Below are 23,706 nucleotides of genomic sequence, written 5' to 3'. Positions count from 1 at the left end.
TGGAATCCAGGCGGCCTTTCTTAGATGTGATTGAGGCATCCTGTGGGGTCACAGTGTAAAATATTCTGAATGCTAACAATGAATAACACTAAGAAAAAAGAATCCACGACTGAAAAATGAAAGGACACGCACCAAGCACTCCCATTTACGCTGGGCAGCTGCCATAAATTATTGGTATTAGGATCACTTTAAAAATGGTCACTGGGCAGCTCGGAGTCTTGAAGGAGACATATTGTGTAAAAGCAAAAATCTGCCAGTACATTTTACTTTAAGTATAGAAGGCGCTTAAAAATATATTTGGGGCTGATTTTGTTGAAAAATTCTCCCAAAACCTAATTAGCTCTGCCCATCTGTTCTACTTTCTGCCTGCTGAATTCTCTGGCGGCATTCAGCATACACTGTAGGATAGGAACCAATCAGCAGCTAGGCTGACCTGATAGGGAACTGAAGCCTGCCTTTGCTTGTGTGACTGCAAGGCAGTGATTGGCTATCCCTCTCCTACTGTACTTCTGGCAGGGACCATTAGGACACGCCTAGCCCTCATTTGAAATGCAGACATGGACCATTACAGATCTATAGGGAGCTCCAATAAAGGTGCCATTTTTGAATATTATATTACTTTTTAGCTCCAAGTAAAACCAACACTGTGTATTCATTATTGCCTACAAAATTATGTTTTTTTTCTTACAAATCAATATGTCTCCGTTAATCTGGCTAACCCCAGGTGGATCATCCTTGTCTATAGTAACATAATTGGAATATAAAGAATATAAAGTAGAACAGGCACTCTCAAAATCAAGTCATTGTTATCTTGCAAGCAAAGGTGTAAACTTGCAGCAGTGCAGTAACTCATGGCAGGTGTTTAGGGTTGGAAATAGAGCTTGCCACAGTTTGCAGATGGAAATTTTACAGCTGTCTATTGTTAGGGGCTTTTTTATTATAAAGTGAAAACAGGGCAATATCTATTTGCACCCTTCTATTCAGTACAATAAATATATCCCTAAAAATAATATTCAAGTCAACATTAAAGTGGAGATGTCCCATCTGGCCATCTGTGGTGAGCTTTCATAAATGTGCCCCATATTGCATAATAAAAAGCGGAGACTGGCTATTATACACTTATAATATTATTACATTAATTATACAACAGTAATTGAGTACTTTTGCCTGGTGCATCCATACCTTGGGGGTAACAAATGATAAAAATAAAGATTCAATTAACCTGGAGGGGACAGGTCATGACATTTGCATAATTTTAATAAATATATAATGAATATAAAATGCAATAAAACCTAACCCGATCTTAACATAAATGCAGAAGTGCAGCATACAATGCAAATAGTGAATGATGCAGAAGTGTTCCCTATGCAATTCAAGGCAGGATATAAAAACATGAGCACACTGGTTATACATTCAAGGAGAAGCTATAATCCAAGCAGTCTTTCTTCTGTGAGGTCTCGTAGCGTCCAGTACACTCATCCATAAAGTAGGAAACACTACAGCGTTCAGTCCTGTCTAGTAGTGCTTTCTACTTTATGGGTGGCTGCACTGCATGTCCAGGTTTTCTCCAGCTTGGGGTCCTGTAGGTCTAGGATATTCATCTCAGACATGCCAGTATCACATAGCATACATAAAAGAAACTGCTTTGTTTTATAGGTAAACAAAAATGATGTGTTCTGCTCCTTTTTGAGGGGGGTTCTGTTATTAAAATATACATACAGTATGTTATACCCTTAATTTATTTAACTTTAATACACAGTATGTTCAGAATATTTTTATCTGCATATTTGCATTTAGATATGTTTGGGTGCTGCCATATTGCTTGCTTGCCTTATTTTTTAGGTATGCCCCATGGAGTAAAAGTACTCACACTAGGCCTTTATCTTTGTCAGTCAGATGCAATCAATGTGGTGGCACCCAATCATTTCTGTATCAGTGCCATTATACAAATCTAAATATACAGTAGTTCCCTTAGGGTGGTGACACACGCTAAGATTCTGGGGAGATTAGTCGCCCATCGACAAATCGCCTCTTCTTTGGGCAACTAATCTCCCTGAAATGTAAATTGCCGGCGGGATGGCATTGGTTGAAACTTCAGGCGCCTTCGGAAAACGAATCGATCGAAATGCCATCCTTCCGGCTATTTACATTCTAGCTGGAGGGAAGGCTTTTTGGAGAGATTAGTCGCCCAAAGAAGAAGAAATTTGTCGCCGGGCGAATAATCTCCCCGGAATATTAGCGTGTGTCACCACCCTTACACTCTCTCCAGAGGCCTTGCAATCTGGTTTTGCCTGCATTAATGTATATAAGAGAATACTCTTTTTCATGGTAGGGATCCATCTACATGTGTGTTGCTGGGTATATAGAAGTGGTAGGCTAGTAAAACACTTGCTCAAAGGAAGAACAACAGCAGATATCACACTTCCCCTTACTCCGCAGGACTTTTTATCTTCCACTGTTCATATGTTTGGCTTCTTCAAAGACGAATACAAAAGAGTCTGTCTCTGAAAAAAAAAAGATCAGATATGTGTCATTCAGACCATTTTATCTCCAAGATGTTTTAAGTTTGTAGTAAACACATTTTAGAATAAAATCTGCTGAGGTCTGTTCAGCAGCATAGAAACAGCTATAAATCAGGCTGCTGGGAGGGCTTTATACTACACAATAGTGTATAATATATATATATGTATTTTCTGCTATATTCTTTCAGGAGTCATAACCAGAAATGTATTTAATGCATTTATAAATAGGTAAGTTGCCTAGAATTGCATTTAAGCAAAAAACAGTGTTTGGGCGGAGATTCAATTCAGTGTCATCACTTGATCATGCAATCACTTCTCATTATTCTGTATTTCTCCAGGAAGTAGGATTGATAAAACCTGATATCGAAATGTCCATGGTTGCTGAGTTTTAAACTCTCTGTTTCAAGGAGAATAATTTACAAATATTCGGTGAAAATGTAAATAGCAATATGTCACAATAATTATATATACATGTATATAAAAGCCTTTTTTTTTTTTGCATAAGTGGATTTACGTTATAGAGTCAAATGTATCTTTGTAATGAGAATCTTCAAAGCAGAAGTTATCAACATCCCATCCTCAAATTCATAGAATACCAAAAGTGTAGGTTGTTCTGGTCTTCAAACTACACTAGTATACTAATATACTGTAATGTAAATATGATGCTTTTTTACTTTAATAGGTGGTAGTGGGAAGGCATCAATCGTCATTGTACACTTGAGTGGGAGATTCAAATATTCAACATCACCTGCCGAGGCTGAGGCATTCTCCATAGGTTTTAAAAGTAGCTCATTGAAACAGTGTTTTTCTATTGGTTTATGGAGTTTAATGGAGGCTTACTTGAAATGCATTTAGTAATTAACAGATGGACTGCCCTATAGCCAGGTGTTAAGGTTGCTGATTCAGAGTCCAGTGACTGGAAAAAATATAGGGCCACAGTGGAACAACTTTCAATTAATTGGGCAAACATTTTTTTACTTGGATGGCCACATATTTCTGCTTTTCACATATTTTTGTACATATTTCGCAGAAGACCAAAAAAGACAGATCTCCCAGGACTCCCCAAATATATTAGAAACTAGGGGGGGGGGTTATTTACTAAACTACAAATGCAAAAATTACAAAAAATTTGTGATTTTATTTATTTATTTTATTTATTTAATTTATTTATTTATTTTATTTATTTATAAAATCTGTGTTTTAAAAAATCACAAATTTTTACGGAATTTCTTAAACCCAGAGGATGGAAAAGTCCCAATTAGAAAACCCAGCATCTCAGACCTGTTGAGGTTGCATATAAGTCAATGGGAGAAGTCCCAATGATTTTTTGATGTGCGTTGGGTTTTTGTGTAATACCTTCAAGTTTTCGGGTGAAAATCGAATGAAAAAAATTGTGAAAATCTGATTTTTTAAAGCAAATTTTCAGGAAAATGTAATAATAAATAAGCGTAAAAAACCCGAGTGGATTTGATCGGAGTTTGTTGCAGAAAATATTGAGATGACTTCGGACTTTGATAAATAACCACCTAGGTGTGTGTTGTTTAGTTAATTTTGAGATTGTGAGCGTTTTTGGACAAAGCCGCCTTTACCTTTTGTATTGGTTGTGGGTTGTACTTTTGTATGTAAATCTGCATGTTCACCGTACATATACGTTTTGTACAGCACTGTAGTATATGTTGGCTCGTTTTAAATACATGGTAATAATATTAATAATAGTAATACTGTAATTAATTTCCAAATCACAAATACAGTATTATGCTGGGTATATATATTTTATGTTGGAGGAATTAGCTATACAGGAACTCTAAACAGGTATGGGACCTGTTATCCAGAATGCTCAAAACTTGTGGTTTTCTGTAGTTTGCGTCTCCATACTAAAACAATCACTTTAACATGAATTAAACCCAATGGGATTGTTTTGCCTTCAATAAGGATTCATTATATCTTAGTTAGGATTAAGCGCTACATACGGTTTTATTACAGGTATGGGACCTATTATCCAGAATGCTCAGGTCCTTTCCGGATAATGGATCATTCTGTAATTTAGATCTTTATACCTAAAGTCTAATACAAAATCATTTAAACATTAAACAAACCCAATAGGCTGGTTTTGCTTCCAATAAGGATTAATTATATCTTAGTTGGGATCAAGTACAAGGTACTGTTTTATTTGGATTATGTATAAAATGGAGTCTATGGCCTTTCCATTATTCTGGATAATGGGTTTCCGGATAATGGGTGCCATACCTGTATTACAGAGGGAAAGGAAATAATTTAAAAAATTTGGCGTTACTGTATTTGTTTAAAATGGAGTCTATGGAAGATGGACTTCCCATAATTCTGAGCTTTCAGGATAATGGTTTCCAGATAACAGATCCCATACCTGTATTACAAGGGAAAAGGAAATCATTTAAAACATTTTCCATTATTTGTTTAAAATGGAGTCTATGGAATGCAGTCATCCCATAATTCTGAGCTTTCTGGATAATGGTTTCTGGATAACAGATCCCCTATCTGTACAGGCCAATGCCTGCTAGGCACGAAAAGCAAAGGTTTTGGCCGAGAAAGCATTTTGCCAAGGAATGATTTGAAGAATTAAAGCTGTATCAACTATTATACAAAAAAAATAATACACACATGTAGTCAATAGTGAAAATGTATTGCAAAACCGTAAAATCCTGTTTTAATAGCAGATATACTGTAAACAATTCAGCATCCGCCTAATACACAAACGTTGCCTGGAATAGCTGAACAACTGAATAATAATGTAACTGACAGCAAAGCAGCAAGGGAGTTTGGCACAAAGAGACAGAGATGCAGACAATGTAGAGATAAGGGAACAGCCAATGTTCTGAACCACATGATCCAGGTGGCATTCTTTAACGGTTGTCAGCTTCCTAAGCAACTGAATTTCTTACAGTAAAAAATCATCATTACACCCTTCTTTTTCTCTGTCTGTAAACCCACACCCTCCCCAGTTGTATAGAAGACTGCGGCCTCTATCAGCCGTCTGATCGCCTCCTCCCGCCAAATGGTGTTTCACTTCTGCTTTTGGAATAATCGAATGGCTTGCGTGAATAGGCCGTGCTTTCATAACCTTACCCAACAGGAAATGGCAGCCATTTTACTTTTCATGCAAGGTGCAGCCGTGCAGAGGAAGTCACAATAAACGGAATTAAAATCCTTTAAAATGTCATATCTTTACAGCAAATTTACAAACCATATCATTTGGAGATCATAGGGACTGAGATAAGTTTAAGGACCAACTTATCAGTCTTGTAAAGAAAAAAAAAATGTGTATATTGCAAAACCATTTTGTTTTAATATCTATAAATAGTTTTTCTCTGTAAATAGTGGGAAATTTAAGGGGCACATTGGTCGGTCGGCATTTGTGCACAAACCGTTACAGAATATAAAGTAATTAACAATTTCTACTTTTTAAAAAAAATAATCCTCCATCAATTGCACATAAAAATAGAGGTGGGGAATTTTCATCCATAAACAAAGCCTAATAGTTTTTAGCTGCACTGTTCCATATACGTGACCATTTACATTGGTACACTAAAATGTGCACAAAGATACGCAACACTGCTACTGATTTTGGGCATACATACAAAATGTGTTCATTTTTGTGAGTTATTCTGTATTCTGAAAAGCAGCTGTATATTACTTTGTGGGAACTTCCATTTTGAGATGCGTGCTGTGGCGCAATAAAGCGGATGTTATATGGGGATGACTTGAATCTCTATTCTATAATAATCGTATAATCTGAAGTTATGAATCCAGATGCTAAATTATATATAAATTATATAATAGGCGGTGTTAATAAACAAGGACACAATAGGCATTATCAAAAACAGTTTCGATATAGTTCAGCATAATTGAACCAGTCCCCAACAGGAAGCTGTGTTTTCTAAACTTGTTAGATAAAAGCAGAAGAGAATAGAATAAGCTGTCTGACAACATTGACAGAAACTGCAATTTTTTACACCATTTTCAATACTGAGTTTTAACTGAGTTAATTTGCCCAAGGAGCTGACAACCAAACATGGGTAAAGTATATTCGTTTTTGCATCTGTACAGCTGTCATTGTGTAGCACCGTAGGAGTACACAGCATTCGACAGAGATAACACAAATATACATGGAAGGAGAGCAGCAGTCCTAGAACTGAGCATTACACAACTGCGATAAGGAACAAGCTCATGCTTTACTGTGCATTAGAAGCGATTAGTAAAAATGCAGTGCCATATACATATATATATATATATATATATATATATATATATATATATATATATATATATATATATATATGTACAGGTATGGGACCTGTTATCCAGAATGCTCGGGACCTGGGGTTTTCCGGATAATGGATCTTTCTGTAATTTGGGTCTTCATGCCTTAAGTCTACTAGACAATCATTTAAACATGAAATAAACCCAATAGGCTGGCTTTGCTTCCAATAAGGATTAATTATATCTTAGTTTGGATCAAGTACAAGCTACTGTTTTATTATTACGGAGAAAAAGGAAATCATTTTTAAAAATTTGGATTATTTGGATAAAAGGGAGTCTATGGGAGACAGCCATTCCGTAATTCGGAGCTTTCTGGATATCGGGTTTCCGGATAAGGGATCCTATACCTGTATGTATTTTCAATAAATGTATAAAATGTAAAATAAAGTCAGTGTAAGATGTTCACTTTTAAAAGAATGATAATGTGCTAAAATGTAACTTTGTAGAAAGCAGTCGAAACAAAGTTCTATGGCTTTAAGAAAGATATTCTGTACAAAATGCAGCTAACACTTACTGTCCGTTCTCCAAGTCCATCTTGGCGCCATTTTCGCTATGTCTTCACAGAGGACCGATGGGTAAAAAGGATAACAGCTAGTCAAGCTTCTCCTTTTAACCTATTTCTAGACCACGTGACTGACCACAGAGAGAGGAACTAAAAGGGTCCCACCCCTAAACCAGACATCAGACTGTTACCATGTGAGACCTCTGTGTGTTGCAAGTACTTTGTTGCAAAAAGAGACAGCCCAACACCAGGGAGAGAGATGTCTGATATCAAGTCAAACGCAAAAAGCGCATATGCCGAATGTGGCCTCCCATCATCCTAAAAGCTGAAATATAGACATTGAAACCAATTATGAATAGACCTAATTCTAAAATGTCAAAAAGTCAAGAATGTGCTCTATACACAAATGGGGATATTTAGCAATTTTTAAAAGAATATGTTGACAATAATCTAGGCAATACAGATGGATTAAGATTCATGTCACCACAATTGTACGGGAAACCTGTTATCCAGAAAGCTCCGAATTACAGAATGGCCATCTCCCCTAGACTCCATTATAATGAAATAATCCAAATATTTAAAAATTATTTCCTTTTTCTCTGTAATAATAAAACAGTACCTTATACTTGATCCCAACTAAGATATAATTAATCCTTATTGGAAGCAAAACTAGTCTATTGGGTTTATTGAATGTTTAAAAGATTTACTCGTAGACTTAAGGTATGAAGATCCAATTTACGGAACGATCTGTTATCTGGAAAACCCCAGGTCCCGAGCATTCTGGATAACAGGTCCCATACCTGTACTTATTATCTAGTGGAAGACCTGAACCATGTATAGGCGACATTTGGTCACCTTAAATAGCATAGAGATATTGAGATAATGGCTGGTTTGTATAACAGATAATTCACCATTGTAATTCCTAAAACAGAACAAAAGACAAAACTGTGCACAAATTGTTGAGGTACCAACGTGTGGACATGTTGGCCTATAGCCACTGTTTAAAATTATAATAATTCATGAACTTACCTTTCCAATTGTATTTTTAACTTGAGAATAAATCTATGCCATTATTGGTTCTACCTGGAGATAGAACTCCCTGCATGGGGCCAATGATAGGCTACCTCTACTATTACAAGTAAAGTAATAAATACTGTAACTCTCAGTATTGGAAACAGAAGACTCCTCAAGTTGACCCCTTCTTAGGGATTTCGGAATCCCTAGAGTACTGCATTTGTAACCAAAGATAAACGCAGTGGGAAGTACTAGTGATGCAATGACAGAGGGTTGCAGGATTGCGAAAGGCGCTTTATAAATTGGGAACACAGTGGGGGGAGGTGCGACTGTCAGCACTTATGTACTGAAACTACTATATAGATACACCTTATCTTTATATGCAGCCTATTCCCCAACATGCTGTGGTTAGCATTCTGCTTGACAGAGGAGGCCTGTTGGGACAATGGAGAAGTGTATCTGTGACCTTCCTCTTATATTTCTTAAAATGTGCAACTAAATCTTTGTTAACTGTTTATTTCAATTTGTGTATAAATTAGTGCATTGTTTGTCTCCTCCTTCTTACTATTATTGTCCAGGTATGGGACTTGTTATCCAGAATGCTCGGGACCTGGGAGTTTCTGGATAATGCATCTTTCTGTAATTTGGATCTTTATACCTTAAGAAGTCTATTAGAAAATCATGTAAACATGACACAAACCCAATAGGCTGGTTTTGCTTCCAATAAGGATTAATTATATCTTAGTTTGAATCATGTACAAGCTACAGATATTGGACCATTGTCCAGAATGCTCGAGACCTGGGGCTTTCTGAATAACGTATCTTTCCGTAGTTTGGATCTTCATACCTTAAGTCTACTAGAAAATCATGTAAACTTTAAATAAACCAAAATTGGCTGGTTTTGCCCCCAATAAGGGTTAATTATATTTTAGTTGGGATCATGTACAAGCTACTGTTTTATTATTACAGAAAAAAAGGAAATCATTTTTAAAAATTTGGATTATTTGGCTAAAATCGAGTCTATGGGAGACAGCCTTTTCCGTAATTCGGAGCTTTCTGGATAACGGGATTCCTGATAACGGATCCTATACCTGTACTGTTTTATTAATACAGAGAAAAAGGAAATCATATTTAAAAATTTGGATTATTTGGTTAAAATGTAGTCTGTGGGAGGTCTTTCTGTAATTTGGAGCTTTCTGGATAATGGGCTTCCGGATAACGGATCCCATACCTGTATTCTAGAAATGTACAGCCCTGCATATAAATGACTATAAAATATATTTATTTACAGGGCTACATGGAGCCAGATTTAGTAGCATAACCGACATTCTCACAGATAAGGTCAGGGTTACTATATGTCTGTACATAAGGCTCATACAACACCTCAGTATTAAGATGCAATGGTTTGTGATGAAGATGAAGCCAATATTTGTCTATAGACATTACCTATATTGCTATATAGATTTGTCAATTATACACAGTGCTGTAAATGGATTTTTCAGGCACAGCAAGGCCATAAATGGCAGCACTTACAGTACAGATTTAGTGGCTAAACTGCAGGGGGCAGATGAAGGGAGTTGTCCAAAGTTATATGTATAGATAAATAGGATATGATAGGTAGATAGATATTGTATTTGTGCTTTGTCTCATAATAAAAGGGTTAGAATAGCTACAAGATATTTGTTTTTATTTCTTTAATTAACTTCATCCGTGACCAGTAGCGTAATGAGATATTACTGGGCCCACAGCAAATTACAGGCCCCCAAAATATCTAGAGATTGACCTATTTTACCAATATTTATTCAAATTGTTTATGCATTACAGCCTCATGGGGACCCTGTACCTCCTGCAGCCGCAGGGTTTTCTTCTTCTGTAGTTACACCCCTGCCTGGGACAATTTTTTTGTATAACCAACCACAAACTACAGAAAAGCCATCTCCTATAAAATCCATTTTAGTATATAATTAAAATAAAAATGTTTTCTTTCTCTCTGCAATAATGAAACAGTACCTTGTATTTGCTGGTAACTACATTGCATACAGTATTAAAGGGCGTATAAAGGCAAAAAAATAAAATCCCATTTTTATTTTCTTTAATGAAAAAGAAACCTATCTCCAATATACTTTAATTAAAAAATATGTACCGTTTTTATAAGAAACCTGACTGTATGCAGTGAAATTCTCCCTTCATTTACTGCTGTGGATAGGAATTGTCAGATGGTCCCTAACTGCTGAGCAGGGAAACAATCATACTTATGAACAGCAGGGGGAGCCTTACTTCCCAGCCATGCAGAACTCAAGCAGCTTTGTTTATGACAATCCCTAAGCAGCCCAGACCACACTGAGCATGTGCACAGTCTTAGTCTTGCAAAGATGTTTAACAAAGTTACAAGATGGTGAGCCCCTGTAGCCAACTTTGAAAGCATAAATTATTTGTTTGATTAGGCTTGTGGTGCAGTAAGTTCATGTTTATATTTAGTATACAAAATACAGCATTTCTAGCCTTATTCTATATTAGACTTCACATGCCCTTTAAGGTGGCAAATAATTCGTATAGGGTTTATTGGAATGAGTTTTAGCAGACTTAAGGTATGGTGGTCCAAATTACAAAGTTAAAGCGCGTTATCTTAAAAACCCCATGCCTCAAGTCTTCTGGATAATAATAATCTTGAAAATCTGATTAAAATTACTGTGTCCAGAACAGGTAGCAGTTAGGCAGGTTTAAATAGAGTTAAAAGGTTGAACTTGATGGACGTCTTTTTTTCAACCTAACTTACCATGTATTTTACTATGTAGGTTTGATTTTGACCTAGTTGGCCATATATTTGACAAACAATCTGGTTTGTTTAAAGGGGAAAAGAAATCCCCTTCTTGAGCTCATTTGGTTGGGTTATATAAAAAGAAAGGTGCATAAACACTACCACCTTCCAAAAATAAATAAATACAAATCTATTTTATTTTTTTACAGTCATAATTGATTCCCCAGACAAACTATGATACTTTGTATGCTTGCTGGGACCTGTTCCTCATCCACTAATGCAACCCCTATGCTTAGGGTAGGACTACACGGACATTTTCAGCACGATCCGATGCGCTGAGACAAATCGCATGCGACGGATATAAGGTAAGAAATAGAAATGTAGGATGAAGTTGCATCGTTGATCCGACGCGGATCAGATGCAGACGCTGCACCTGCATCCGAGAGTCGTGTTGCGTCGGATCAACGCTGCAACTTCATCCGACATTTCTATCTCTTACCTTATTTCCGTCGCATGCAATTTGTCACAGCGCTCCATGTACTCCTACCCTAAATCTTTTGTGAAGTGATGAATTCGGGAAATTGAAGTCCCTATGCTTTCAAGAAGATTTGTGCGCCAACTACTGCAGAAAATGCCAAGTCCCAAAATTGATAAGTTCAAAATGGAACAAAGTGAGGGAAAGAGTTGCATTGCACTTATGTTTATAAGTTATTTTTTTTTTTAGTGTGATAACATCCTTTTAGATAGTGCAGTGGTTGAGTGTAGTGGGTCTATTTTCATGTCTGAATGATGATCACACATCATTGCATCCCACTATGCAATTAAAAAAAATATTAGTTGAGCACAACTATTCCTTTTAATTATCATATGCTAACCTGTGTTTTTCATTTTTGGGAGGTCAACAATTGTGTGTTCCGTTGAAACCTTTAAGGACCTGACACAAGGAAGGGCTGGCATTTGATTCTAGACCAAAGTCAATAAGTATTTGCTTGTTATGGTTCAGGTTTATATCAAAACAGCATCTTGTGATTGGCTGCCTAGATATATCTATCTCCTCATATAAAAAACTCTTAAAATCACCATACAGAGTTCAATAATTGCTTATCACATGCTTTTCTTAAAGTTTATTTTGGAACTTCATCTAAGCTTACCTAAATAGGCAACATGTGCATCCCTGAGAAACCATAAGAGCTGACAGTCAGCAGAAAAGGGATTTTAAAAGACAGTGTGGAGGACTTCAGAGGCTAATTAAGATACTTTTCCACCCCCTCCCCGCCAAACTGTTTCTCTTTCTGCCTCCCGCCTGTATTCACCGCAGAGGAAGTGACAAGGCTTGTTACAACTCGCTGCCTTGGAGTAGCTAGCTAAAAAGACTAAGTTGTGCCCATAAATGGTAAGGTACGGCGCATGGAATATTAACCTCTTCTTTCCCCTGTACCTTTACCTATAGTTAATAGCTAAGCTTTGAGGCTTAATGGACTTTGCGGTTATACCCCACACAAGTTCTTTGAAAAACGAACAATTCTGAAACCTTGTTTATGCAATCATATGTTGGCCATAAACTGTGTTTTGTATAAATCGTAGGAACCAAAAATTCTACTGTAACAAACCTTTAAATAGAGAAAAATGATTCGCCTAATCATAGCTTTAAACCCAAAAATTTACTTTTTTTTTTTACATGATCTGAACTAAATCATGATGTAAGACAGGGAAAGGGTTAAAGGTTTGAGAACCATCTTTCCGTTACCATCAGTTTAGCTCTCACAGTAACTGTTAACCACTTCCTTTCCACAACACCAATAGTCTTGGCCATGTGACGTCTCTGCGGTAGGCAAGGAGTTAAGAGCTCGGTAAAGCAGAGTTGAGCAGGAGGTTTCACAATTAAAACATACCTATGGCCCTATCTGCAAGAAGATAACTATGAGCAGTTTGGAAAAGCACAGGTTTATTGTGTTTAAACATCTACAAGTTTAATACCCTCCCCAATTCACAATGTTAAGTGTCTGTGCAAAGGACAGAAAAGAGGACATATATGTAAGTGTGGCAGCTGAGTGCCACCGCCCTTCCCCCAGAAACAGTGAAACCACAGCTTCAGCAACACAACAGGAAGATAAAAACCAACGGAAGACAAGACGTAGACTTCGACCCAATCTCTGCTTAAGACCCTCTCTGAGTCACGTCTTGATGGCAGTGTCTCTGGATTTGTATACCACGCCGCGGCTCTTTAACTCTCGCACAATGCCTGCAAGAAAGAGATGCCATTAGGACTGGCCTAACTATTCCTACAAATGCAGCTTGGATGATAACATTGTTAAATGACATGCCTTGTAAAATAAATTCTTAGGTAGAATTCGCCAATTCCCCATCCAGAGTGGAAACAACATAAAAACCAATAAGCAATTACCAAGGTCAGTCACTTGCAGTAAAACTAGAGATATTTGATCTTGAAGGCTTATTTATGGAAATCATTTGCCTCTAAAGCACAAGTTCAATTGATCATTTCATCCCTGTGGGTCTATATCTAGAAGGACAGAAGATGAAGTATAATACAGAATAAAAAAATATATTTTTCTGCATTTAGGATTTGCGTTTCTCCTTATGGGCACAGACCCTCAGGGAACAATTAACACACAGCAATTACAGTGGTATTATGGAACACATAAGAAAATGCTTGGGTGTATAAGCCCTAATGGTGTCCTTGCTGCTCCACATAAGTTGTTTGCCCTTTAGTAATGGTTTCATAAAATTCTGAGTAAATAATCACCACATAAAATGGGTGCATGGAGGGGATATGGCTGAATGTGTTTTTCAATATTTGACTTCAGTAGTAAATGAACCACAATAGGAGTTCTCCATCGACATAGTAATTTAGGTTAAATAAAGACACACATTCATCAAATTCAACCTTTTTAGTCTATATATAACCTTCCTAACTGCCAGTTGATCCAGAGAAAGGCAAAAAAAAAACAATTTGAAGCCTCTCCAATTTGCCTCAGAGGGGAAAAATTCCTTCCTGATTCCAAGATGACAATCGAACTAGTCCCTGGATCAACTTGTACTATGAGCTATCTCCCATAACCCTGTATTCCCTCATTTGCTGAAAAACCCTCCTCCCTACACAAACCGCTCAGCGACGCATTAATCTCCTGTTGTATTCTTAACTTTGCTCGAGGTACAGGTAATATCTTGTTGAAAATTACATTGGAAGTCCTCGCCCTCGACTTTACACTTAGTTTTTTTAAATCATTCTTGGGAACTTCACCACCACCTCTAGCTTTGCCATTGGTACCTATGTGTACCAAGAACTGTGGTCTTCCCCAGCCCATCCCAATAATCTGTCCACTCGTTCCACCACATGCCGAACCCTAGCACCAGGCAAGCAGCAGACTGTTCGGCATGAAGGCTCCTTACAATAGATTACCTGCCTTTCCTTCCTTGCACTCCCCTCACCACTCATATTAGAGACACTGCCTCCCAGGGTGCTCTTGAGAGACAGTCTGCTCCATACACAACGTTCAGATTCCAAGATGAAAGCCCACCTGCATCTCTCACACATAAATACTGAATGGAACTGCTGCTCCAACACCACATACATGTGACAAGATACACGGAATGATACCAGCAAACCCACTTGCACGCATATTTACAATGGGTACTTACAGTCTCTCCAAGTGCAATTCCTCAAAAACTGCAGGTAACACTCACAGTGGTCAGTTATTTGCACTTACTCCCTCCTTGCACCCAGCACTCCCAGCATGTACAGCAAACACCAATGTTTTTAACACTGCTAACACTTAGATCACATGCAACACTTGCTTAGCAGCTCCCACACTCACAGTCCAGTCACAAACTTACTGAGGTATCATTCCAAATTATTGATCAATTTACACAAATACGGTGTACAGGCATTTTATACATAAATGTTCAGAGGCCCAGATAATAAATGGTTCCCTCGAGTCTTACCTTGCGGAAGACGCCCTGTGACAGACACTGCATACACTCCTGGTTTAAAGTTTGCTGACAGCAAAAACAAAGATTGGAATTAGAATTCAACTTTGCTGATTTGGAACTTGAACATGTACTTTATAGCAAAATACAAAAAGTAGCAGATCACGCAGGAGCAATATTACCTCCCTGAGACCCATACAGCAAAGTATATTTTTCTTAAAAATAACTACGCACTAAAGGGTATATTTATCAAAAAGTGAAGTTAGAAATCACTTACATTCCTCCACATTCCATTCATTTCTATGGGATTTTGAAAGGTGTATTTATCAAATTATGAACTTTCACTTTCACCCATTTATAAATACTCTTTTAAAAATCCCATAGAAATGAATGGAGTGGCGGAATTTCACTCAAGAGGACTGTGGTGATGTCTAACTTCACTTTTTAAAAAAAATATACCCCTAATGCAGGGTATGAAGTAGGGATGCACCAAACCCAGGATTCGGTTCGGGATTCAGCCTTTTTCAGCAGGATTCGGATTTGGCATATACAAATTAGGGGCGGAAGGGAAATCGCGTGACTTTTTGTCACAAAACAAGGAAGTAAAAAATGTTTTCCCCTTCCCACCCCTAATTTGCATATGCAAATTAGGATTTGGATTCAGTTCGGTAATCGAAGGATTCAGGGGTTCGGCCCCTAGTATGAAGGCTCCAGTGAGTTGTTTCCAATCCATTCATATTCTTTTGCAAATTACATTCTGTATGGTGACACTGCATTTTGGTAACTGTTTTTATTATTGCATCCTACGGATATGCAGATTCTTGAAGAAAGGAACAGACATAAATTGAAAACAAAGGATGATAACTGAAAAACTTGAGTTTAACAAATTGGAAGGCAACCCGCAACTTTGATCAGGTACTTTTCCTCCATGTTAAGGACAAAAGCCCAAAGTAACCACGTTAATTTTGACAAAAAAAAAGGCTGTAGTCCAATCATTAGGGATGCACCGAATCCAGGATTCCGCCAAATCTGTCTGCCCGGCCGAACCCGATTACTAATTTGCATATGCAAATTAGGGTCGGGAAGGGAATCCCATGACTTTTTGTCACAAAACAAGGAAGTTAAAAATGTTTCCCCTTCCCACCAATAAATTTGCATATGCAAATTAAGATTCGATTTCCGTTCGGTATTCAGCCGAAACCCCTGGATCCTTTGCAAAAGATTCAACTGAACTCAATGTGCATCCTAATTTGCATGTGCAAATTAGGGGTGAGAAGGGGAAAACATTTTTTACTTCCTTGTTTTGTGACAAAAAAATCATGTGATTCCAAGAAATCCAAAATAGTGGATTGGGTGCATCCCTACCTATCATACAACTGTAGTAAATACTAATTGCTGAGTGGTTGCCAATAGTTCAATTTAGACAATATGTTAGTAAATGAGCCTTCTGGAGTGTTGGAAGCTTTCCTATCCCTGGGGTAAATGTATACCTGTATAACAAGTGTAGAGGTATACGTTTATGCAAGTCTGTGAAGCTTTAACCAAAGAAGGATTGCTGCTTTTCACCTGTACTTTGCATCCTGCAAACCTATACTCAAATAGCAGTAAGCGACTAGATGTTTTTGATGCAGTTGTCTTGAGTCAAGCTAAAGGCTGCAGAACTCACTCCCCCCCACCCTCAGGAAACATTTCAAACATTTAAAGGTATAATCCAGTCAGGACTGTATACCAGAATACATCTTTACTCATTTTCAGCTATTAGCGCTGTTCCCCAAAATTGTTCCTCATAGAAAACATGTTGAACCAGACATGAGGAGCAGCGTGTTGTATTAATGAACTATTACAGGCCCAACCATAGTATACATTTTTCTTCCTGTTCTTTGTATATTTAATAAATATTTTGATGTGACTGGAAATATTTTCTGATTACTTGTACAAGAGAACTGATGTAGGGGGACAAGGGACTGGAGAAGGACAGAGAGGGGTCATGGAGCCCCGTGGCAATGCAGGAAAGACAAAGAGAACAATAAAAATGCATAGAGAGATTAGAGCAAGAAGGAGACACAAAGATCTTTGATAGAACAGATAAGAGTGGGAAAAAAACTAAGGATATAGTAAAGATGGGGCAATAAAATCAGCAATGGAGTGAAAGGGAAGTTTTCAAGAAGGTATTGGTGCTTCCCAGGTCATGCACCTATAAGATTAGACAATATTTAAATATTCATACCTCAACAAAGAATATTAATGTGTGAGCCTGTGACATCCAGGCCTACTACAAAGATCATACTCAAAACACCAATGGGAATAAATTAACCCTCAACTGTATGAGTCCTATCTATGTTCATTAATTTCCTTTGTGTGGAACTATTTACTCCTTGCGATGCAGTTAAGTCCTAAGGTCACTGCAGCAAAAATGGCCATGAGTATGTATTCTTGAGTAGTGATAACAGTATTAGCTAACCCCATTCCTTAAGGGGTATTAGATAAAAGTAGAATAATGCAAACCCAAAAATGTTTTCATGCATAGGAAAGTTTTTCTACTAATATACTATTCTTTATTTTTATCTACTAAGAAACTATTCTTTATACTATGGAAAAATATAAGGGGACATACACATTTTTTAAAAAAAAATATAAAGTCTTTTAGCAAGCTCCACCTTACTGAATCATTTAACCTGTACACTGACACGGAATGATTTAAAAGATGAAACGGATTTGACAATGCTAATGATATACAGTGGTGTGAAAAACTATTTGCCCCCTTCCTGATTTCTTATTCTTTTGCATGTTTGTCACACTTAAATGTTTCTGCTCATCAAAAACTGTTAACTATTAGTCAAAGATAACATAATTGAACACAAAATGCAGTTTTTAAATGAAGGTTTACGTTATTAAGGGAGAAAAAAAACTCCAAATCTACATGGGCCTGTGTGAAAAAGTGATTGCCCCCCTTGTTAAAAAATAACTTAACTGTGGTTTATCACACCTGAGTTCAATTTCAAAGGTTATAAAGCCATTTCTAAAGCTTTGGGACTCCAGCGAACCACAGTGAGAGCCATTATCCACAAATGGCAAAAACATGGAACAGTGGTGAACCCTCCCAGGAGTGGCCGGCCGACCAAAATTACCCCAAGAGCGCAGAGACAACTCATCCGAGAGGCCACAAAAGACCCCAGGACAACATTTAAAGAACTGCAGGCCTCACTTGCCTCAATTAAGGTCAGTGTTCACGACTCCACCATAAGAAAGAGACTGGGCAAAAACGGCCTGCATGGCAGATTTCCAAGGCGCAAACCACTTTTAAGCAAAAAGAACATTAAGGCTCGTCTCAATTTTGCTAAAAAACATCTCAATGATTGCCAAGACTTTTGGGAAAATACCTTGTGGACCGACGAGACAAAAGGTGAACTTTTTGGAAGGTGCGCGTCCCGTTACATCTGGCGTAAAAGTAACACAGCATGTCAGAAAAAGAACATCATACCAACAGTAAAATATGGTGGTGGTAGTGTGATGGTCTGGGGTTGTTTTGCTGCTTCAGGACCTGGAAGACTTGCTGTGATAGATGGAACCATGAATTCTACTGTCTACCAAAAATCCTGAAGGAGAATGTCCGGCCATCTGTTCGTCAACTCAAGCTGAAGCGATCTTGGGTGCTGCAGCAGGACAATGACCCAAAAAACACCAGCAAATCCACCTCTGAATGGCTGAAGAAAAACAAAATGAAGACTTTGGAGTGGCCTAGTCAAAGTCCTGACCTGAATCCTATTGAGATGTTGTGGCATGACCTTAAAAAGGCGGTTCATGCTAGAAAACCCTCAAATAAAGCTGAATTACAACAATTCTGCAAAGATGAGTGGGCCAAAATTCCTCCAGAGCGCTGTAAAAGACTCGTTGCAAGTTATCGCAAACGCTTGATTGCAGTTATTGCTGCTAAGGGTGGCCCAACCAGTTATTAGGTTCAGGGGGCAATTACTTTTTCACACAGGTTTGGATTTCTTTTCTCCCTAAATAATAAAAACCCATTTAAAAAACTGCATTTTGTGTTTACTTGTATTATCTTTGACTAATAGTTAAATGTGTTTGATGATCAGAAACATTTTGTGTGACAAACATGCAAAAGAATAAGAAATCAGGAAGGGGGCAAATAGTTTTTCACACCACTGTAGGTAATATTACTAAATAAATGTGACTAGGGTTGCAAAATGATAAACACAAGAAGAAGGGGTGCCTAACTGGCCTGGTTATCTATTTTGCAAAATTTATATTGGCACCTATACAACCTATAAATAAACTGTCCGTGCAGTATGCTACAGATCCCACTTACTTATCCTCTGCCACTTGGAAACCCAGCTGTCATCTGGACTCATCATGGCCACAATCCTGCAAATGTGACAATAAAATTAAACTGTTAAGTCTGTTTTTTGATCATAGTTGCCCTTTTGCAAGTACTTGTAAAAATAGCATCACTATATATATTTAAAAACATAGATAAATAGATATAAATATCTCAACTAGAAAACCTAATATATTACTTAATACGTATGGTTACTATACTCAGATCCACCTTAGGGGTTACCACAGTAGGTAAAAATGCTGCAACTCTTCATTCACTCCTGACAACTTCCTTTTCCAGTGTAGCACTTTAGATAAAGATCTGCAAAGTTGCAAGTACTGTAATTTCACCAGCAACTGTAATAATTTCATTGAACACGAGATAGTTGTCATTAACCATTAACTGTATATCATGAAAGAAGGAAACAAAATAGAACGAGAGTGCCCAATATGTACCAGTGTGGGCCCTGCTTCTGGTGAAATTATTAGGGTATTCACATCTGCACTATAATGGGAGCTATAAATCCAATGCGTTACACTGATAAACACATATTGATACACTTACATCAGGGCTGCTGTATGAAACCCAGTTTTTATATTAATGCATCATATGTCACATGGTACAATATTAAATATTTGATTTCACATAAGGATTGTGCCCTGAACATTTGCACAGACTGAACAAACTAATGGCTGCCTAGATTTAAATGTAGCCAAGGCATTTTATTAAAAACCTGAATAAGGGAAATGATCCAAATGGTAATTAAATAGAACAATTTTTGGACCAGGCTGTTGAGATCTACTGGACCCACACAAGCTTTACTTGCAGTATATGCTCTATGTTCTAGAGATTGTACAATTTGTCTGCAGGCACACCTCCTGTAGTGGCTACAGGGATACATCCAAGTGCATCCGCATGCTGGCCCTGTCTTTGTATATCTATGTTTAGTCATGCCATGATTACTACAAAAGCAGTTAATTCAAGGTGTAGGGACAGTTAGAAAAAATACGTTTTGAGGTGAGGATGATGGGTGGGGAGAGGCATATGTGTGTGTGTAGGGATGAGGAAAGAAGAAACAGTCATTGGGAGGAAATAATGCCGCAAACTGATAAGTATGGAGACTTTAAAACATAAGAGACATTTAAAGGCAGAATAAATATATAATCCAATTAATTTTCTAGGAATATGAATGAGAAATGGAGAGCAAAAAGGTAAAATTTGCTGCTGCACCTGGAAGCCTGGCCAATTTTGGCGAAAGTCTGCACTAGTTTGTTACTTGAGGTATAGTGAATAGTTATCCATGTAGTTAAAGATATAGGCCCCTGATTCTTCCAGTACTTTCCTTTGGATGAAGGCTTCTGGTTCACCACCACCCCAAAGGTGAAGTCATGCCCCTTTGAAGGTCTACACCATTGCATTCTAAATGCTTCCCTGCACCCCGGAAAAGTGTGCTTAACCCTGGGTGATGAGGAGGAGGTGAGAAAACAAAGTCATATAACTATAGGGGCTGAAAGCTTCAGTCAGCAGGAAACAGTAAAGCAATCCTGAGACTCTGAACATATAAGATACACTTTTGTCAAGACTTTAATTGCCTAATACGTTTTCTCAGCAACCAAAAAAAATAAATGATGTACCCATCAAACGACGAACTTGTGCAATCATAAACCATCTCCCGATTCCCCTTCATCTGCAGATAGGCATCACAATTGTCACAGCCATCATATTCAAACTGGTCAATTGTCTGTAAAAGAAAAAAAAAAGTTCACACAGATGAGCATGCAATAAAAACAAATGGAAATGGGGTGGCTAGAGGGCACACTGAGCTACAGAGATGCAAGAGACCTGGCTTATCACCAACAACTTGAGATGGGCAATACTAACATGGCTTTGCCTTATAGGGGTAGTTCCCTTTAAGTTTCAGTTTAGTATGATGTAGACCAGTGGTCCCCAACCAGTAGCTCGTAACATGTTACTCTACAACCCCTTCGATGTTGCTCCCAGTGGCCTCAAAGAAGGTGCTTTATTTTTGAATTCCAGGCTTGGAGGCAAGTTTTGGTTGTATAAAAAAAAGGTGTACTGCCAAACAGAGTCTCAATGTAGGTTGACAATCCACAAAGGGGCTACCAAATGGCCAATCACAGCACTTATTTGGCACCTCAAGAACATTTTTCATGCTTGTGTTGCTCCCCAACTCCTTTTACTTCTGAATGTTGCTCACGGGTTCAAAAGGTTGGGGATCCCTGATGTAGACAGTGATATTCTGAGACAATTTTTAGTTTTAGAATTATTTAGCTTTTTGCTCTCCAGCTTGAAATTTCAGCAGTTTTCTAGCCGCTAGAGTCCAATTTACCCTAGCAACCAGGCAGTGGCTTGAATGAGAGACTGGAATATAAAAAAGTAGGGGGGACTGCACTGAAAGATGAGAAAAATAGCAATACAGGCATAAATATAATTGTAGTCTCACACAGCAATAGTTTTTTTTGGCTGCTGGGGTGAGTGACCCTCATTTAAAGGGCATGTAAAGTCAAAAATAGAATAAGGCTAGAAATGCTGTATTTTGTATACTAAATATAAACATGAACTTACTGCACCACAAGCCTAATCAAACAAATAATGTATGCTTTTAAAGTTGGCTACAAGGGGTCACCATCTTGTAACTTTGTTAAACAGTCTGCAAGACTAAGACTGTGCACATGCTCAGTGTGGTCTGGGCTGCTTAGGGATCGTCATAAACAAAGCTGCTTGAGTTCTGCATGGCTGGGAAGTAAGGCGGGGGCTCCCCCTGCTGTTCATAAGTATGATTGTTTCCCTGCTCAGCAGTTAGGGACCATCTGACAATTCCTATCCACAGCAGTAAATGAAGGGAGAATTTCACTGCATACAGTCAGGTTTCTTATAAAAACGGTACATATTTTTTAGTTAAAGTATATTGGAGATAGGTTTCTTTTTTATTAAAGAAAGTAAAAATGGGATTTTATTTTTTTTGCCTTTACATGCCCTTTAAGAGCCAGAAAAGGGACTAAGGCAGCAAATAATGTAGAAACGATTAAAAATGAAGACCAATTGAAAAGATGCTAAGAATAGGCCATTCTATAACATACTAAAAGTTAACATGAAGGTGAACTACTCCTAAATGTGGAGCTGTTAGAATTAAGGAAGAACCCTCATACGTACAATGCTGGGATGCTCTCAGCCTATAGTACCTCTAACCAAAAACATAGATTATATATCGGGTTTCAGGCTTCAAAGCACGGCCAATAAACTGCGGCTAATTGTACAGAATTACAACCTTAGCATCCCTCGCTGGGGATGAAATACACAGGCAATGGAGCATCGTGAGCCGCTATACTATTAAGAACGGGGTTATTGCAAGTTCCCTGTCACTGACGCATCTCACCTTCACTAATGAGCACAACAAACAAGCCCTCAGATGCCTCAGATCTTTGGGTACAGTCTCCAGCGCCATCTCTGCCGGCCCGGAATTACGTCACTGTAAGCACCGGAGGCAAAATTCCAGAACCGGAAGCAAAATATGAGGTTGCTCGTATTGGATACGCTCTATACTCGCTAGTCTTTATTGTACAGGCTCACGCGTTCTTTCGCCATCTGGTGGCTCCTCGGGGTGGATGTCTGTGGGTCTGTTTGTCTTTACAATTTGGATTAAAAAAAAGCGGGCTTTTTACACGATATATCTCCATTTTCCTAAAATTCAAATGGTAGAAACTGAGAATAGATGAATTATGAACAGAGAAAGGAATTCATTCTCCTCATAATTCTATTGTTTTACCTGGCTGTAGGGTCTCATGGCAACTGTCATATACATAAATCCACACAGACTAGGAGCCTGCAGCCTGAGGGACCTTTGCCAGGTGGCAGTTAACTTCGTGCTGTACTATGAAAAGTTACATAAATCAAGACAATCAAATAAACCAGCCCAAAAAGATTAGTTACAGGTAAATGTTCCAGCCTCCCCATGTTAATATTTGCACAACTCTACCTGTTCTCACTATTTCCATGTCCCACTCAAAATCTGCTTTATTATCTGAGTGATTAAAATGAATTTAGTTGCTGCTCTTCAGGTAGGGTTGTCACCTTTTCTGGAAAAAAATACCGGCCTTCCTATATATTTATATTTTTTCCCTACTAATAACATTGAGATCAATCATCATTTTTACCGCCCAGGCCAGTAAAATACCTGGCCAGGTGGCAACCCTATCTTCAGGGTTGGATACCACAGTGTAGGAAAGTTTACAGCTAGAAATCCGCTAACATAAATCATGGGGCCCTGTACGACAAACATCTCTGGGCCCTGCCCTTGCCCCTCCCACTAGGG

The 23,706-nt window shown here is 38.0% G+C and overlaps 1 protein-coding gene across 1 annotated transcript; it reads right to left on the bottom strand.

The window, feature by feature from the left end:
• Window positions 1–13,020: 13,020 nt before the first annotated feature.
• Window positions 13,021–22,971, bottom strand: supt4h1.S (SPT4 homolog, DSIF elongation factor subunit S homeolog). The gene is made up of 5 exons (XM_018249062.2): window positions 22,771–22,971; window positions 21,008–21,114; window positions 19,365–19,420; window positions 15,056–15,109; window positions 13,021–13,334 (listed from the first exon to the last, which is right to left on the bottom strand). Exons 1-5 carry the CDS (start codon window positions 22,837–22,839, stop codon window positions 13,267–13,269), a joined length of 354 nt encoding a protein of 117 aa, XP_018104551.1. The 5' UTR covers window positions 22,840–22,971; the 3' UTR covers window positions 13,021–13,266.
• Window positions 22,972–23,706: the final 735 nt, after the last annotated feature.

Source organism: Xenopus laevis, chromosome 2S, assembly GCF_017654675.1.
Source record: "Xenopus laevis strain J_2021 chromosome 2S, Xenopus_laevis_v10.1, whole genome shotgun sequence".
Classification (NCBI taxonomy): domain Eukaryota; kingdom Metazoa; phylum Chordata; class Amphibia; order Anura; family Pipidae; genus Xenopus; species Xenopus laevis.
The sequence above is the reverse complement of the archived record's forward strand: the minus strand, read 5'-3'. Positions and strand labels throughout refer to the sequence as shown.

What these genes read in the sequence shown, in the direction of transcription:
- supt4h1.S (XM_018249062.2), bottom strand. Translation starts at nt 22,839, where the DNA reads ATGGCGCTGGAGACTGTACCCAAAGATCTGAGGCATCTGAGGGCTTGT. An exon ending in TGTTGTGCTCATTAGTGAAG is followed by an intron (nt 21,115 to 22,770) that starts GTGAGATGCGTC and finishes TTTCTTTTACAG; the next exon opens with ACAATTGACCAGTTTGAATA. An exon ending in ACAAGTTCGTCGTTTGATGG is followed by an intron (nt 19,421 to 21,007) that starts GTACATCATTTA and finishes TCACATTTGCAG; the next exon opens with GATTGTGGCCATGATGAGTC.